The following is a 19461-nucleotide window of genomic DNA, read 5'->3' on the forward strand; positions in this document are numbered from 1 at the left end:
CACAGCACTAAATGAGCATAGCGGAAAGGAACACAAGGAACCATGAAAAAGGAAGGCATGTTAGGTCCCAGCAAGACCTTCCTAAAAAGCCCCAACAGTTTAATTGGGGAAAAGCCAGGTTTTTAAAGTTTTCCTAAAACCAATGAAGTTCCTACTGGCTTTAAGTCCAGCTGAACAATTATTCCACAGCTGGGCAGTTCTGAGCTTAAAATGCCTCCCCGCTCCTCGGGCTGGCCTAAATTTCTATATTTTAATCAAATTTGCTGTGGCAGAGATGAGGCTTCTAGCCGGCTTATAGAATTCAAACCTCATGTTGCAGCAATTAAGGACCTGCGCCATTCACTGCCCTGTGGACAATACAGAGAGATTTGAATATTATTTGTTTCTTCACCGGCAGCCAATGTAATGTTTTTAGAGCTGCGATGCAGAGACCATTCTTGACATATTTAAGGCCAGCTTAGCAACAAAAGTTTGAACCTTATACAGTCTGTTAGTCAGGTATGATGGCAACCCCAGCATAAGAGCATTGCAATAGTCTAATCTACGCAAAATTGACCCTTGGACCACTAGTTTGCGAGCTGACTGGGGCAACAGAGGACCAATCTTCCTCAGGTTTCTCAGGCGCCAAAAACAGATCACTGCTGTTTTATTTATATGAGTTTCAAGAGACAAGTGATCATCCATGTACATGTCTAAATAACACACCTCATTAGAGGGTTTTGGATCGTTAGCGTCTGCCCATGGCCAAAACTTCTCCAGAAGCACTCTTGGCTGGGAAGAAGGGGTGCAAAAAAGAAACTCTGTTTTCCCTTCAGTAAATTTGAGGTGATCATCTTTAAACCATCTGGCTACATCTTTTATTCAACACTAGAAAATCACAACTGACTGGCAATTGTTCTTCTCATAAGTTACCATCAGTTGTTTGTCATCAGCAAAGTTCACAAAGGTGATTTCATGAGATTTAATTATCTTCAGCAAGGGGCGAATATAAATATTGAATAAAATAGGGCTCAGCGATGATCCCTGCGGTACTCCTTGTACCACTTTCTTGAATTTAGAGCGGAAACGGGGGTGGCAACTGCTTGAAATTTGTTTGTTAAGAAGGATTCAAACCATTGCAGACATCTGTCCGTCACTCATCTCCGGCACTTGCCCAGTGTCCAGAGATTGATTACTGATATTCATCAGGGCTGGGAAGAGATATCTTTCCATACCTGCGTGGGTAGGGGATCTAGCAAAGACGCTGATGAAATACTCCACGCCAAGCTCCTAAACTCCTCCTCTTGTTTGGGTTCCAAACTATCACGACTAGTAGACACTTCCATTGAGGGATCCCTGCCTACACTCACTTTATCTACCAGAGAATCTGAGCTGTTTGTTGTCTTACTAATTTCAGTTAGAATATTTTGAATTTGAAGATGAAAATACTCAGAAAGACTGTTATATAATTCCAGAGAAGGAATGATATCCTGAGAAGTACAGGATGGTTTAGCCGGACTGCTAACCACATTGAAGATCTTCCTCGGTGTATTTGATGCCTCAGCAGTGACTTTGGAGTAGTAAACTTTCCTAGCTTTCCTGATTACATTTTTATACTCTTTCAGGGCTGATGTTAACTGCCCTTTGTCTGACTCAAGATGTGTTAAATGCCAGATTCGTTTAAGCTTCCTGCAGGGACTCTTTTTCTCTTTCAAGACTTCCATATACCGCTGTTCGGATGGTCTCTCAAATTTAGTCATGATTTGTTGGGGAATAACTGCTTCTAAGCTATGTATTATATGTTCATGGAGGGCATTCTAGTTCGCATCTACTGTCCTCTCTGCCCTAAAGCAACTAGAATTGTCAAATAGCCTTCTCCCACTAAGCTTACTGAATTTAAACCAGGGTCTTACCCTAGTCCTAGGTCTGCCCTTTAAATTGCCTGGGTCTATATTCAGCCCCTCCAAAGTGAAGGAGACAAGAGCATGCTCGGTCCAACTTAAAGAGAGAGAAGTTACTAAGCTAGCAAAACTGGTGGAGGCGAATATTAGATCAAGGGAATGCCCTGCATAATAAGTGGGCCCCCTTACTATTTGATCTAGACCCAAAGCCTCAAATCCTGCCACAAGTTCCCTTTCCAGAACCTTATTCAGTTCTTCTGCCCAACCATTAAAGTCACCAAACATAATAAAATTCGACTGAGAGAGGGTGAGATTGGCGACAAATTGCAAAAAGGGCTGTAAAAAAACTGTTTAAAGGGCCCGGGGGGCTGTAGCACAAAATGCTATAACAATTGCTTTAAACTGATGGTTTAAGCTCACTTCCTTGAATTTGTTCTGTTTGAACAATGATAACTTCCCATGCATCCTTGAAAATAATGGCCATTCTGCCACCTCTTTTCTCCTGTCCAGGCTGATGTACTGTTTTAAAGGCTGACGGGCATTTAAGGCCTAGATCCACCTCAAAATCCGAGAGGTTCTACCTTTCTGGTATAAAGAGAAGGTCCCAGCTATTAGATTCAAGAAGAAGCCTAATCTCAGCAGAGTGTTTAACCAGGGAGCAGGCATCCATTAGCCCACAGTTAATTGACCTCCCCTTCACAATTTGCATTGGAGGCAACTGTTCGGATGTCTCACACTACATTCACTACAGTCAGGGGAAGAGATAGAGTCAGTTGTTTGCATGGCTTTGTTGTGTATGGCTTTCATAGAGAGCTGCTATTGTTTATTTTAGTTTTCAAACGTTATAACTAATTGCTATGAAGTAGCAACTGTTGATACCAAAACTCTTTACTCAGTGTTGCTACATCATAATTGGCTTCCAGGCCAGGCTGACAGGCCTCCCTGAGAGCCCATCAGTGCAGTTGTGCTTGTCTGCTTTGAATGAAAGCAGAATGCACAGCTGCAGCAGAGGAAAGAAAGGGTGGTGCTGTGAGCGGGCCCCAGGGGTGCCGTTGGCAGGGCGCAACGTGGAGAAATGCTTTCATTTCTCCTCGTTTTTTGCTCTTTCTATGTGTACTGCATTCTGCAGTACACATAGAAAAAGCAAATCGCCATTTAAGATTGTTTTTGTGCAGGAAGATGTTCCTTCCTGCACAAAAACAATCTGCCCCTCAACGCAACCATCCTAGCACAATGCTATTCTATTAAATACGGTGCATCCATGCGTTGTGAAAATGATGGTGCGCGACGCTGTCAAATGTGGCGAAGGACCGCACACCGTTATTTTCCCATAAATCTGGCCCTAAGTGTCTTCCATACAAGGTGAAGAGGAATGCACAATTTTATGGTTGTGTGTTTTGTTTGCATACAAACACTATCCTGACATTGGTGTCCCTCATCTAAAGGTAAATTAATGTTTGCTACAGTGGGCACCTTCAAACGAATGTACTGTACTGGCTGCAACAGTGTGCTCGGGTACACAAAAATTGCACCAGTCTCAGGTAACTTTGCAGCGATGCTGGGCATTTAGAACAGGTTCTAGGGCATTTTTTTTTACCAGTCTTGAGCCAACAGTTCCATAGGCTGACTGGCATATTATTTCATTTTTTGTGTTGGTCGTCAGAGTAAATGTCACAGCAAAGCGCAGACCCAAAACTAGTGAAAGCATGCCAGGCTCGTACAGTTTAAAAGATCTGGCTCCTGGCATGGCGAGGTATTCCAAAAGAGACCACTTCAGGTCACTAGCAGCTGCTGAGTGTCTCCGAGCCGACGACAAGTATCCGTAGATGGGGCGCGCGCAGCGTCTGCCATATCTCCATTGGTGATGGCGTTTCACTCTAAAACCCTTGGTTTCAACGCCCTTTATCTGGCCATCTTCAGCAGGCAGCATGTTTGCCTCTTGAGCTGCTTGGAGAGCACTGATATCTTCGCTTCGTAGTCCACGGCCACGATGCATCTACTGCTGTTCTGAAATTACGCACATTGTTGGTAAAATTTTAGTGCAGAAGCTAGGGAACAGTACAAAAATGGACAGATCACGAGCATTTGATGTTAGTGGTACCTGTGTTTCTGGATTTTTTTTTTTAATAAAATGAATAAAATGCACCCTTGACTCCAAAATGTAGATGAGGATGCAAATAAAGTGCTGTATGCCACATTTACATTCTCAAATAGATATGCGAAAGCAAATTACGCAAATTTCGCAAATCCCTACTTTAAATGTGTGTGTTTGATCCTTTTATTTATTTATTTACTTATGTATTTGTTGGATTGTCGTTTGTTGCGACCCACATACCTCACTGTGGTATACCAAGAGCTCTTGAAGTGGGGCTCTTCCAAGATAGTTTCATTCTCTTAGGAGGTGATGGGAAACCCTATCTAAAATTCAGCACCACCCTGTGCCAATCTTTCAGTCAAACGATCTTTTGAACAGTTCTGCTTTGAGACGTTTCACAAGACACGTTGTTTGGTTCTGCCCTTGGTGAGAGTAGAGCAGTGCTTAATTTGTAAATAAATAGATTCCGGTGCAGAAAGCCCTCCTCTAAAAATCAGTGGCTACTGCAATTAAATGTGCGAGCTCGAAATACTGAGGTAGCGTAATCCCAAAACCATCTCTGGCTTCTTATATCCATTTACAGCCACTCCCTGTCCCTTCAGCTCACTCTTGCAGCTTTCTGTTTTCTCCCTTTGTGACACTTGTGCCAGCCCTCCAAAATAAGTGCAAATTAAGCACTGGAGTAGAAGGATTGGGGACCAGCGGTTCCAGGTAACGGCCACCATGTCTTAGGTGTTTGACAGATCTCTATTGGGCGAGGTGGACGGTTGTTGAGAGGAGCTTTCATGCAGGAATGTAGTGGGGTGACACCTTTGTAAGGTAAAGAAAAGCTTTATTCCAGTTGTTAATAAATAGTACAGGGCTGCATCTTGGTGTTTCCTAGCACTGGGGGTAAATTGCACCTTTTCCCTCCTCTCTTTAACCTCCTTATATATCTACCACATCTCCTTGACATTGTAATTATAACTGCAATTGTCATTTATATATATAGCTCTTTTCGCGAAGAGCACGCTACTCCGCAACTCAAAAGGATTATTGGTGGATTAGTATAGGGAAATATGAGTACGGTATTAGAATTTGTATAGGGTGGTATGAGTTAATTTGAGCAGAGGATATGTGAGTTTGTTAGTTGATTTGAATAGAATAATGGAGGTATAGAGAAGGGAATAATCCAGAAGTGTTAATTGGGAGATCATAGTAGTAAGATGAGGTTTGGGATGAATAAAGGAGAGCTGGAGGATGGAAGAGTCTGTAGAAAGTGATTAGGGAGTTCATAGTAGTAAATGGGGTTTGGGGAGAGGAGATAAATGAGGGAGAATTTACTAGGGTTGTTTGGGAGATCATAGCAGTAAACTGAGGTTTGGGGTGAGCCAGATATGTTTTTACTAAGCCACTTTCTGAAAACACTTTAAAAATGTAAAGCTCTTATACTATATTTTTTCTTTCAGCTTGCATATTCACTTGGTCAGACTTCTGGAAAACATTTAAATATTCAGTTTAAGTTGCAGAGCATCTCTCCAGCCTGGCACTGCATGTGATATCTCAGGCGAAGCTCTCAATAGTGCAGTCAGTGCAGTGGCTCTAAGCCAAGGTGCCTCAGGGGCCCACAACATCCAGCCGTGTCTGTATCTTGCTACCAAACCAAGGGCAGAGGCTTGATATTGTAGGAGTGGAAACTTTTAATGATTTCTTTTTAATCAATAATGTGCTGATCATTGATGAACGAACATGTGGAAAACGGGTGACTTTTGTAAATGGTCACCATTATTCATTTTGTTCTCTGTTTAAGCAAAACTTCAGTTAAAATCGCAGTTATTTTCCGCTGCTCAATGCCTACATGAAAGAGTGTGATTAATAGCTTATAGATGTGTAAACAGCTACCCCTAGTGGGTTGCGGCGTTAGGTGTTACAAGGTCAGATTTATTAGGTCATTACAGGAGTTTGACTGTTCTATTGTGTAAAATTGTCACTAACTTGCGGTTTCTTCCTCGAAGATGGAAGTAGATGATACTACGTAAGACGTTTCTTCCTGAGAAGAGAAGTTTTGATGAGATGGAACAATGGAGCCACAGACGAGACGGAAGAGCAGAAGAAACTGTTATAATTGTGTTTAGCTAATAATGTTGTCAGCAAACTTTCAGTTATCTAATAGTAGTTTATTGGCTGAATTGTATAACACCTCATGTACTGATCAATCGTGAGCTTTTTACAAAATGATAGAATGATCTGTCCCCTATTCTTCGGGGTTCGCGATCTTCCCATTTTCTTATTCTGAGTACTTCTGTCGGAGTTTTCAGATTGAGGGAGTTCTTAGTGGAGGTTCGAGTCATATTAGCGATGTGGGGCTAGCTGTTGATGTAGACCAGATCCTATTAAAACTTACCTGATGGTATCCCCTTGCTGAAGTAGACTGCATGTTGTTGTCCTATGGGTAATGTATGAAATTGGATTGTTATATGTGCCTCTTGCTTTATAGGTACCAGCTGCAACTTATAGATTAATTGCTGCATAATGACAATAATGTTTATATTAAACCGAGTTAGTATGGTTTTCTAAATTTGTGTTTCTAAATTCTTTTTGCATGAAGTCCAACATGTTAATGCTAATTTGTGGTTAGTGAGGGAATTTATCTTTGCATGCTCATGATTTATATTGACATTCTTTGATCTTTTGCCCTAATGTATAATATATCGTTGTTGCAAATATTGGTATTATTAATCAGTGTTATGATACTTGAGATAATTTGGTTGCTTGCTTTGATTAAACTCAGATATATACAAGACGTTGTAATCAGCCATTATTGATTCTATATACTTATCATTTATGTTTTCGTGACATTAGCATTGTTAATAAAGGGAAATAAACTCATAATCCTTCTTAATAAACTGCTGTGGTTATTGTGTAGTGTTTAGATTATTGAATATCTTGATTATTGTTGATTACTATGACATTCATTATTGACATCCCCTCAAACCGTTGTCGCGTCAATCCATGGGCCTAAGGTGCAAAATCCACTATGTAGTTTGAAGTAATAGCTGGGATTTCTTGGCGCTGCAGCAATATTCACCATGTCATAATACGCTCTTCTTTGGGTGTGTATCGGTTGCTACTCTATATGAAAGTTTTCGTCTCTTGGATCTGCATGCTTGTGATACTAGTGATCTTTTGGGGCTGTTTTATACTTTGGATGCACAAGTCCTGTTTGCACCATGGTGCTCCATAGGTGTGCAGGTAGAAAACAGGGACAGTGCACCCTGTTACAGATGGTGTGCAGCCTTGGCATTATTGAAAGACAGAGCAGCAGTTTGGGGCACCTGCTCCATCCTTCATAGTGCAGGCAGCACCCAAGCTGCACTTAAAAGGGGCGACAAAGATCCCCCTTGCAGTTGAGGGCAGTGAGTGACTGCCTCTGTCTGCAAGAGGATGTCTGGAGTACTGGGATCCATGGGTAACCTTTCCAGTCCTTCTAGTGGGCACCTTTGAGGGCCCACAGTCAACGCACTTCCTGATGACCTCGTTGTCTCTGAGTTCTTGTCTATCAGATGCCACAGGCACACACACTATTTCTCTCATTTGCCTGGAACCACAACCTTTGCATATAAGGGAATTGTCCCCTTACGATAGCATTAGCATTAAATATGCACGAGGGCAGGGCTAGCTGTGTTACAGAAGAGGTCACTTTCTGTATTATTACAGTAATGTGTTTTATGTATGCATATTGTGTAATTAAGGCAACGAAGGTTTTACATGTACATATAAATACATTGTGATTAAGTAAAACACTAACATTGACTAAACATGTCATTAAATGGATGGAGCTAGCCGAATAGGAGGCAGATTCATTACTTTACGGGTGTGACTCACAGATAACACTGTTCTGTGCACTGACAACAGCAGTAAAGTGCAAAAGTCCTTGTGTTTTTCTGGGCTGATCAACAACTGATCCCTGGCTATTCCAAAGTGACGCAATCAGGGCAGCCCCCCCCCCTTTTTGCATCAGGATATATATATATATAATATAATAATGTAATATAATATATTATATATATATATATATATATATACACGTTATATAATATTATATAATATCATATAATATAATACAATACATATGTTGCCCTAGGAAACAAAAACCCGACGCCTGCATGTTTTGCTAGATAAGTGTTCTGCATATCCCATAGAGTTGCGGAGTGGAAGCTAGAGGAAATGGACTTTGATGCTCCTCCTAAAGGTGGTCAGACCTCATTTACTTGTTAAGTCCAGTGTCATGGCTCACTATATGCCACTATAAGATATATATATATATATATATATATATATATATATATATATATATATATATATACAAACCCTTGTGAAACAGGTTGTGCCTCATACCACACTGCCATCATACTATAGCAAAGGAGGCAGTGACAAATAACCGCTTGCAGCCCTCAGCTCGGTCAGTAATAAATGTTATTAAATACTAAATCATGTACTGCATGTGTCTACATCCTATTGAACCAGGCTAATGTTTGGCTTTCTGATTGGGTGTTTCTAACTAGGTATCCTTTCTTCAGGCTTTTAAGAAATGTCAATCATCTTCGACTGTCATGTACAACTCTGTAGCATTGGTTCAAAACTTTGGATACATTTTCCTCCCCTCATATCCTTTTTATTTTTTTCCCCTTTGATGTAGCAATAGCAATGCCCTTGGGTAACAGAAGCTGAGGAGGGGTTTAAGAACTTTACAAAGGAATTGCAATAATTACTAAGCCAACATACAATCAAGAACTTTGTGCCGCAACATTGAGGTCAATGATATTGTTCTGAACATAAATGGACTCCACAATATCTGCTGGCAACTACTGGCCAGGCTTACATGGCCCTAGCACCTCCTTCCACCACACTAGCGTCATTTTTTTAATGCTAATGTGGCTCAAGGAGGCAATTGTCACCACACCATATTTACGAAGTGCCGCAGAGCATGCATTGCGCCACTTTGCGACCCCTTGCTTCACATCATGCCTGCGTCAGGCATAATGTATGCAAGGGGGGCATTCCGCAAAAGTGGTGCAGTGAAATCTACCAGATTCCACATTTTTGGCCTCATTTTTAACGCGCGCTCAAATCCTCCTTGCACTTTGCTGCACTAGCATCAAAATTTATGATGCTAGTGCAGCAAAGTCCCACAATAGCGTCAAAAATGTTGAGGTTGTTGGCCTAACGTGCGCTGTGGTGTGCCGCATTGTAAATACGGCACACCCGTGGTGTCATTAGGTGGGCAGGGCTGACGCAAGAAAACTGGAAAATCAGCACTGATGCGCCACTTTCTTGTAAATATGCCCCTATGTACATTGATGATTTGCTGGTAGCCAGTATAATTGTAGGCCAATGTTGAAACGTCATCACTGTGATAGAACACCATCTTCCTTACTCCCCAGACTGCAGTGTCAAACCTCCCCATAACTGACAGAATGGTTACCCACGCTAAAGGCTGGCTGTAAGTTGTGACATCAGTTAGTTGCAGTAACTCATCCTCATTCCAGTCTTACCATCCAGTTAGTTCTACTTGTTCTCTAGGATAACCAGTCCTTTGACTAAACAAAATCACCTTTGATGCAGCCTTCCTGGCTCCCTCACCTCAAGCAGTCCAGTGAGGGGATGGATAAGGCGCATAGCGAGCGCCTCCTTTGACGTAAGTGTGACTATAAGGGGACACTCCCCCTCCTGGAAACTGGGGCAAGTAGCCTTTAGACTTGGGGCCTAGGTTAGGTAGTTCCTCGCTTCAGGTAGGCCGCATCATTTCTTACTTTTCTGTACCCACTCTCTTACTGAGTGTTGGATGTCTGTCTCTGCATTGCATGACGTTTAGGGATCCTAGGCCCTGAAGAATGCCCCTAGACCTTCCTTGGCTCATAGTAGAGGGCAGAAACATGTCGGCCATTCTTAGATAGGTGACCCAGTGAGTCCTTGTTCTCACCCAGGTGTCCCATCCATGTTTTTAAACACACCAGCAGATACCATTATTAAAAGTGTAGATTGCACACTGGTAACTGCCTAGGTGTTTTTATATCTTTCCCTAGTTTAGCTGGATCCCACTAATTCCAGATAATAAAAATGTACGCACTCCCTCCCGTTCTTTTAACGGTGAGGTTGAGTCCGCCCAGGTGGCAGTGTCGTACCTGGGTGGGGCTAGGTGGTCAAATGATGAAGCATGACACTATATAGTGTGTGAGACCACCTAGTCCGTAAAGGAACCCCCCCATCACCACTTCACAGCACTTACACTTCATTCACACACCCATTGAGGTCAAGGAGCTCCAGGAATATCTCCTTTGGGTACAGCTCCTCATTATAAGTGAACCCCATGCCCTTTTTGTGTTTTTTTCCCTCAGCGTTCCTTCACAGAGAGTAAGGTGATCATTCCAACATCAAATAACGTTATCTTTAGATTTTGGTGAGATTAATGATCCAATAAAGTAAAACAAAAATTAAGTTTTACTCTCCCTCTCCCTCTGCCTCTCTCTCTCTTTATCTCTGTAGAGATACAATACAATATCTCTTTTAAAGCAACTGTAGGCTATAAAAAGAGTTTATGATACAAGTTACTGCTAGAAAGCCACATTTGCACAAACATTTCGATTGCAAAACAGCCAGACACTTTCCTAAGAGACCCTGGGAGTGTTTGAGAACTTACGTGCATTTTCAAGAAGGCATGGGTCATAGAGCTTTATTGCATAAACTGTAGCATCTGCTGTAAGATGCCATTTTGTCACCATTTTGATCTTACACCTTTAAAGAGGGATAGTGTGCCTCAACGCAGTCTGACTCACAATGCGAAGTACCTCGCCACTTCACCTATATGGCAGCCATTTTGCAAATGAGTGCACACTTGGAAGGCTAGGGTTCTAGAAAAGGAGCGATGCACGAATCCACTTGCAGGTTTTAGAAAGGCATGATGGAACTTGCTGGACCATTGTCACCTTCATGAACACTTGAATAGCCTCCACAAACTGGTGCATGGTGGCACCAGATTCTACCATTAAAGCTAGGGTAATTTCCATTTACAGATGATTTACTCAGGGAAAATGTTTTATAGAGCAACTGCTACTCAAGAGCGTGTTAGTGTTGTGCAATTTAACAAAATCTTCCAAGTAACATTAGGGTAGTCATTAACCTCTGGTGGAGTAAACCAAAGTAACATAAACAAGGGGATGCAATGTTTTGCGCTATACATACTAGGGAGACATAACCTAAACAGGTGAGTCTTTAATTGTCTATGGTCAGAAAGCACATCCAGTTTCATTCTCAGGTCTCCTGGAGGAAAGTTCCCTAAGGTTGTGCCAGCCTCTGAGAAGTGTTGCACAGTAGAGACGTAGACCACGGTGACCCTCTGAAAGTGTCAGAGTTGTGACTGTACCTTGATAAGGCCACGTGCAGACATTGGGACTGCTGATGTGTAGGTGACCACAAACAAAAGGAAACCACCTCCCTCAACCTCATTCCTTAAGTCAAAGTATCACTGATTTCCCCAGGGCTGACTTTGCCGAATTCTGCTGAGAGAAAAGGTAAGAGTGGTGGACATGACCTTACTGGACTGATCGCCACTGACCAACAGAACCACAATGCACTGCATCTTGCGTTTGCATTCCCACACTGTTGTGAGACACCTGTTGCATATTTTGGTCAGTCTGTCTGGCTAAAACAACTTAACATTTTGACTTAGCACACTATACCAATGAATGATATGGTGGACAAAATTGTAAATAACTCCTGGGGGCATTCGGAAATTCTCTCTTGCATTTTCTGAGTGCAACAACACTTAGGGCCTGGTTTAGATCTTGGCGGGCAGGGTTACTCTGTCACAAACGTGAGGGACATCTTATCCACCATATTAAGATTCCATTATATGCTATGGAAATTGTAATACGGCGGACAGAATAACCGTCACATTTGTGACAGAGTAACCTGTCTGCCAAGACCCGAAGCAGGCACTTAGTTTTGCCCCGAAGATGGAAGTAAAGCTGGGAAAGAGCTCCCTCTGTGTTGCATGATTCTCTTTCAGGGTACATAGCTGAGGGATTCCACTCAACCCTAGTCATGAAAGCTAACAAATACCTATGTGTACTAACTTAAAGCGACTTATTGAAGAATGTCTGATTGATATTACTGAAAAAGTAATCACACTGTGTTCACACCAATAACCAAATTCTAAGCCTTTCAGAAGTTGTCCAGTCAGGGAGTGTGCTGTTTGCAAAGTTTGATGCACAGAGATTCTGCATTCAAATGGCAAAATGGACTGATACTGAGGTAAGAGGACGCAAAGCTAGCTCTGGAGGTATCATGAAGCCACTTCGGTGGTCAACGGTGTACTCTTGGTCCATGAAACATGTATCCCCATCTTTCCCTTTAACCTACACCTGCTCAGGACCATAAACTTTAAATAAAATATTTCAGAAAGGACAATCCAGTATGGTAACTGGCTGAGTAGACTGTGAACATTAGAACACAAACATTAGAAAAGAGATCTGCAGAGCTGTTCAAAGCTACCCACTCACTGAAACCCATGAACTGTGTGCTTGTCTCTCACAGTTCTTCATCCATGAGACAGATAAGTGCTGCATCCCATAACACAATAACCTCACTACAGTCATCATGAACGACGCAGAAACACTTCCCACGCAGGCTCAAAACAAAGATAACACACTTCCAACCACACATCCTACACTGTGTAGTGTGCTACTCATGTAGGCAAGTAACTCAGTGCCCCGCACGGTGGTATTAAGCACCACCCAAATTTTGCAATAGAGCACAATGCAGTATATATATGTGTACGCATACATATCACCAGGGCTTTAAGTGGGCCAGGTCCTGCTGGTGCTCAGCACCGGCGGTTCTAAAAAGCAAGTGCTGAGAAGGGTCCCTTTCGGACTCTCCATTTTTGTCCTCACACTCAGGGTGAAAAAAACATCTTAACTCTGCAGCAGTACCACCCTTCATACCTTTGACGTTACTTCAAAGAAACTCGTTGCAGTTCTTTCACCGTCTCATCATTTCAGAACTGAAGCATTTACCCAATGACAGGACGAAGCAGCAAAATAACAGTTGGGCGGCACACCATGCAATGCACAGATTTTTAGCTTACATGTTTTTAAGCCACGCCCTAATTGCACTGGTCACGCCCCTTTGAGAGACCTCCTCCAGTTTTTTCAGCCCAATAAGGAGCATATTTACAAGAAAGGGGCGCATCGGTTCCGATGCGCCACTTTTCTTGCGTCACCCGTGCCCCACCTAACAACACCATGGTTGTGCCATATTTACATTACGGCGCACCATGGCGGTCATTAGGATAATAGAGTCAAAATGGTTTACGCTATTGTGGCGCTTTGCTGCACTAGTGTCAAAAATGTTGATGCTAGTGCAGCACAGGGAGGCCCATTGATTAAAATGGGTGCGTTATTTTAACACCTGCTCTGAGCAGGCATTAAAAATGGTGAAAAAATGGCGCAGTGAAATGTTGTAAATTTCACTGTGCCATTTTTTCAGGCCTCCCTGTGTCCGAGCCCCCCCCCCCCCCTTGTATACGTTTATGGCTGGTGCAGGCATAATGTGAGGCAAGGGTTTACAAAGTGGCGCAATGCTTGCATTGCGCCACTTTGTAAATACGGCGTGGAAGAAAGGCCGCTTTAGCGTCAAAAACAGTGATGCTAGGGCAGCGCGAGGTGGCGCTAGGAACTTGTAAATATGCCCCATAAACCGTACATGTCACTACAGATATATATGCATGTATTTGCTCATTTCACTTGTTTGTATAACAAAAAAATTCATTTCAACCTTTGTCCCATCCTTCCTCTCTCCGACTCGTCTCACACCTTCTGATGACTTTGAACTCATAAATATCCTTTTCAAACTCCTCCCCCTCTATTTAGCCAGTTCACCCAGCTAAGGGGCAGATGTCCACTCTTCCCAGCAAAATTTACAACCTCCCTTTTGCAACCCACGTCAGTCATTCTATCCCGAATCAAAACACGACCATCCAAGAGCACAAACCTATCAAATTTACCACAACTCATCCACTAGGAAAAAAAGAAAGCAGATATTATTAATCTACTGTTGGACTTTAACTTTAATCATTGTTTCCGACGCAGCGTGCCACTCTCCGCAGAGCGCTTCAACGCATCCTCAGGGTTATTAAGCACTATACAAATGCAATTTTCAATTACAATATGTATATGGCCATTGCTAGCAAGGGCTGTGTACTGTTTTTCCTGATGCGTTTTTACGTTATTTTTCAACGGTTTCGTGCCCCCGCTCTTCCACGGCCTCCAACTGATCCCGGCTACTCGAACTTGCTTATTGACATTAATCGGATAATTGTATTTGTATAGCGCTTACTACCCCTGACGAGGCGTCGAATCAGTAAATAGCGCCTCACGTTTGCATCTCCCGTCACCACTCTTTGGTTCCTTGAACGAGCTATGAATAAGCTGCGGGGGGTGTTCTGCTCACTAGGACACTGCGGTTTTTGGTTTAATCCCAGCTGCGTTCGATTCGGCTGTGATCCTCTGCGTATCTTCCATCGGAGACTCGGCTGGCCTGTGATTCGACGAGCACGCAGGGTTACTTTTAGAACCGGCTGCACTCTGCTCAAATATCTTGGCCGTTTACACAAGCGGCCACTGCTCTGACAGTCTCCGTGGGAATAGAGGGAGACACTTCGGTGAGTTAGAAGCCGCTGGGCCTATTAATAGCCCGGCCCAGTGAGGGGGAATGTATACAGGGCAGCCTTGAGGATTAATTCAACTGTGACCTCTGGGGATGCGGGGTCTAGCTCACGTCACGATCATTATTAAAACACTTTGCACTTTTCAAGCCGTCCAAGAGGCGTGGCCTGTGACCAAGTGATCGAGAAGTGAGTTTGTGATTGAGAAGCTCTGTGACTCAGTGGATGAGTGAGTTAGAAGGATGGGACAAGTGCGTGAGTTAGTGAGTGCGTGGTTGAGTTAGTGTGTGGGTTGATGAATGACTGAGCAGATGAGTAAGCGGACGAATAAATGCGTTGGTTCGGCGAGTGAAGGGGTGGGCGGGTGAATGAGTGACAATTGGATGAATGAATAGGTGAGTGAGTGGAATAGTGAATGCGTTAATGAGTAACTGGCTAAGTGAACACACGGGTGCCTGCACATATGCCTGCGCGCTAATAAATATGTGACAGATGGTGAACTAGGAGGTCGTGAAATGAATGAATGAACGAGTGAGTGAGTGAGTGAGCACGCACATGGATGAACACATGCACGAGTGAGTGGGTGACTGTGCAAGCGAGATGCTGAACTGGTAGGTTGGAAAAATTAATTTACAGGGGACCTCGTGGGTGAGTGAGTGAGTGAGTGAGTAAAAGAGTGACAGAGTGGACGGATGTTTGGTGAGTGAAAGACCGAATAGGCTGGTGAGTCAGTGAGCGAGAAAGCTGTGAGTAAAAAAAACATGCCAGGGGTGACGGTGAATGAATGGGCTGATCAATGAACGACACTGGGAGCAACTGAGAACCCGAAACTGACTTCCCTTCACAGTCTACCCCAGAAGCAGAAAACAAATACACAAAACGCGTACTCCTGTATTTGCACATCAGAATATACCTACCACAGACGTGATTCATCACCTCCATCACAACTATAGAACATTTCTGAATCTATATTTTTTTTATCACGTTTCAACACTATCAGTTATGCGACTTTTAACAATCTAAAATTATCAAATGCATTAAGTGAAAATAACCCTCAAAACAGCCTCTCTGCAAATCACGAGGCCTGGGTTATAATAATATTAGCTCCACCCATTAGCACATTGCGTGATCAGGAGCAAGGCATTATTGTCTTGCTCTCCTGTAGAAAGGTGTTAACGTTTCCTGAGCTCTAGGTGTATCCACTCGTTCAGCCAAAAAGCGCATTGAAGCAAGCCATGTGTAAGAGATGCGCTACACAGTCTGCTTCCATTCATTCGATGTGTCCTCCCTGTGCACTCCAAAATTCTGCCAAGCAGGTCTGGCACCAGCAGAGCGCTGGTATCTCATTTCCAGAATGCGTGCACTTTCCGCTATTTTTAGGAAGCGTCGACTCAATTATTGCTATCCATCGCAAGGAAACCGTCACATCCTGCAATATTGTTAACTCTTTGTCTGCTCAGAAGCCCACACATTGGAACTATGAAGCCTTCTAAAGTAATTAATGATGCTGTTTCGGATGCTCGGTGACGCTTCCTGTTTGTACAAACAGCAGAATGGGGCAACATGAAAATAAAGCGATTTGTCCAGGATCACACAAATGGTCCAGTGGGGAAGCCAAGATTGGACATCAAGTCTGGATTTACTGTACATAAACTACTTCCCTCCTTGGTGTAAATGTATTAATGCATTTTTTATCACCATTTGGTGGAACTGGGAGGTGTCATTGCGAACTATTTTGGTGGAGGAAGGCGGATTGAAGGTAGGTAAAATGCGGATGCCGTCGCCAGAGGATATAAATAAACATTAAAAAATCCTTGTCAGAAATGATGTATCAGGTGTCAGTTGCCATAACACTTTTAAATCACGGGTCGAATTGCCAATTGTTCTGCAATAGCAACTAGTTATTACTAATACGCTCCTCCCCGTAGCGCCTCGAATAAGGCAACCGTAACTCTATAGCGCTCATAAATACAGACAGAGCTGTCACCCGGCAACACTCACTTTCCTTTCAAACACGTGCGGGACCTGAGAGTCCTGCACCTTCCATCGGCACGTACCTGAAGTGCGGCCGCCCCCGGGGTGCATCTGGCGCTCCTCCGTGTCCATCCCTGGGCTGAAAGTTAAAGCGCCTGGTGCCAAAAGGAGCCTCTGTTTTATCGCATGTGGCTCGCGAGGTGCCGGCTGCGGGGTGTCTCGGCGCAGTGTGTACTGTAAACCGACGTGAGGCTCTGACATGTTGTCATCCTCGGCTTGGCCACACCTATCAGCTTGCACATCTGCGCCCCCTCCCAAAACACGGCTCTGTCGAGACAACACGGGGGGTGAAGGTGCGGACCGGGGACGGCAGCGGCTTGAAGCCCGATGACACGTCCACGCCCTCCTCCTCCTCGCTTACAGAAAAAAGTTGCGCTTACTGCTGTCACTTGCAAAGTATGCCACAGAAGCCCACCCTCTCCTCCAGGTACACTGGCGTGGGAGGTGTCTCCAATAGCCTGATGTCCCTTTCAACCCCCCCGACCTCCAAACAACACCCCTTTCCTCGTGAGAGCCAGGGACTGCAGCTAGCCCTAAAACATCTCGCAGGCAGGTGATGAGGGAAGTCCGGCTCAGTTAGTGGTGAACATGTTTTGGAATTGATGGGGTCAAATGTAAATAAGATATCCCCCCCGTTCTTTTACCGGGATTAGAGAGAGCGACCACTTCTTGGCCGTGATCTCTCCTGCTGCAGTTAGGGTTTGGGCCAGAAAGCGTAACAATGAACAGGGACCTCTCTTTAAATAGGCAAGGCACACGTGCCAGGGCGCTGTGTGCACACTCTCTCCCACCCGGACTGTCTCTGGCGGTCTCCCGTCTCCTCTCACAGCCCATCCGAGGGGCTGCGTCACCGAGGCAGTCACAAACTCTCCCTGCTGGGGGGGAGGGCGCGTGTCAGTGGGAACATGCCCAGCACCCCACGTGACCCCTTCCCATAAATATTTAGGACCAGCCACTGCCTCAGTGACGTCTATTCTCAGCTAAACACATGCCCGTGTGATTCACGGAGGGGGCACGTGCACCTCTCCTGATTATATTTCTCTTCTGCTTCAGTTGTGGAATTTCACCCCCCATACTTTTCTTCACACCCTCCCCCCAATTTCAGACCACCTCTCCTACTGCTCCTCAACTCAAGATTTCTGACAGGCAACATTGCTGGAGACCGCACGTTGTTTCAACCGTCTTCGGTGAGGCTGAGAGAACAAGCCAATAGGCCTGGCATTGGCTGTCAGCTTTTGGATTTGCCAATGCTTGGTTTGTTATGATTTTTGTAAAACTTCATTGTTGAGAGAGCTGCTGCATTCTCGGCAATCCAAACATCGTTGTCTAAAAGCAAACATTTTCTTGGACTCAAAAAGCACACATTTCCATATTAGACTCTGGCAGTGCAGGGAACTACTTTGTAAGTGGATGAGCTCCTTGTGAAAGGGTCCAAGACTCTGAAGTTAGCCAATGACTGGAGTGGGCTGACTGACTGCACTTTGCTGAATGATGTAGTGGGAGGACGAAAAGGTGAAATACACAATAACAGACCAATGGATAAAGGGGGCTGACTGAAAGTTCCTTTAAGTAAGTATATAATGTATTTAATTTCAGTAAAATAAAAAGGGTTCGGATCCGTGTGGTACTTCTGGTCCGCTTTCTTACCTTATTTGTGGATTTTTTATGTACTGGGAATCTCCCCCTACCCCCAATAAGAGGAAGGTGCCACCTCTTACAGTGGCCTGGATATAGTCTATAGCAATAGAACGGCAGGTAGGATGATGCCAAATTCCACTAATTCCAATCCTGAGCAGGCAATGAAAGGCATTTATGTTATTGTAAACTCTCTTCTTAAAAACTTTATAAAATGTGGGATGGTATCCTCACCACTAACCCGGATGTTTGTTTCCTCACAGAAACGTGGCTCAACCCTAGTTCTCATCCCACCATCACTTTAGCTATCTCTCCTAACTATATAATCGAACTTGATCGGAGGAAAACGACTCTAGGCAGGGTTTCTATTATTTATTTATTTTTAAAAATATCTTTATAGAAGTTTTCCAAAAACAACAAATAACAACGAAAAGGCAACATGGAGCATTCACAAAGTCACTTTCAAAGGGTGCATTTTGGACAACATCGCGCAGTAGTGGTCCGTAACAGCAAAGGAGGTACACAGCAAAGAACCAGGGCCTCAGTGAATTGAATCGCACAGCAGCCACCAACCACTGTGGGGGCCTCCTGTGCACCCCAATATCTGGCTACATCCCTTTTCTCCACTATCAGCCTCAAGTTACAGAACAACAGTTTAGATATAGGGGCATCAAGTTCTTTAGGGATCCCTCGAAGTATGTATTTCGGGTCAAGTGGGACATCAACCCCCAATATCGCCTGCAACTCTCAAACAATTGCTGACCAGTAGTTCTGAATGGTGGGGCAGCCCCAAAGTGTATGTAGGAAATCTCCTCGGTTCCCAGCGCATCTCAAGCACTCAGGGGAGGTCGGCCTCCCCATCCCGTGTAGCCTGACACGATCATAGTACATTTTGTGGAGTATCTTGAACTGCACCAGGCGAAGCCAGGACCTTATGGCAACCTCCTGGGGCTGCATCAAGGCCGCCACCCAGTCAGTGTTGTCAGTTTTCCCAATGTCGGCCGTCCACTCCTCCCTTAGTGAGGCTCTCTTATCAGGAATATTGTTGTTAATAGTTTTATAGGTGCACTATCACAGTTTCCTATCTTGCAGGAAAACCTGAAGTCCCTATT

General features: G+C 43.9%; 1 protein-coding gene across 2 annotated transcripts in view; it reads right to left on the reverse strand.

Annotated features, from left to right (window-relative positions):
* ANO1 (anoctamin 1) overlaps nucleotides 1-16870 on the reverse strand; it is a 616593-nt gene extending 599723 nt beyond the window's left edge. For both annotated transcript variants that reach the window (XM_069221899.1, XM_069221898.1), the window contains exon 1: nucleotides 16738-16870. In XM_069221899.1, coding sequence (XP_069078000.1) covers nucleotides 16738-16786 — 49 coding nt within the window. In that variant the 5' untranslated portion in view covers nucleotides 16787-16870. The remainder of the gene's footprint in view (nucleotides 1-16737) is intronic.
* Between the last annotated feature and the right edge of the window lie 2591 nt (nucleotides 16871-19461).

The sequence above is a fragment of the Pleurodeles waltl genome, chromosome 3_1, assembly GCF_031143425.1.
Source record: "Pleurodeles waltl isolate 20211129_DDA chromosome 3_1, aPleWal1.hap1.20221129, whole genome shotgun sequence".
Taxonomy (NCBI): domain Eukaryota; kingdom Metazoa; phylum Chordata; class Amphibia; order Caudata; family Salamandridae; genus Pleurodeles; species Pleurodeles waltl.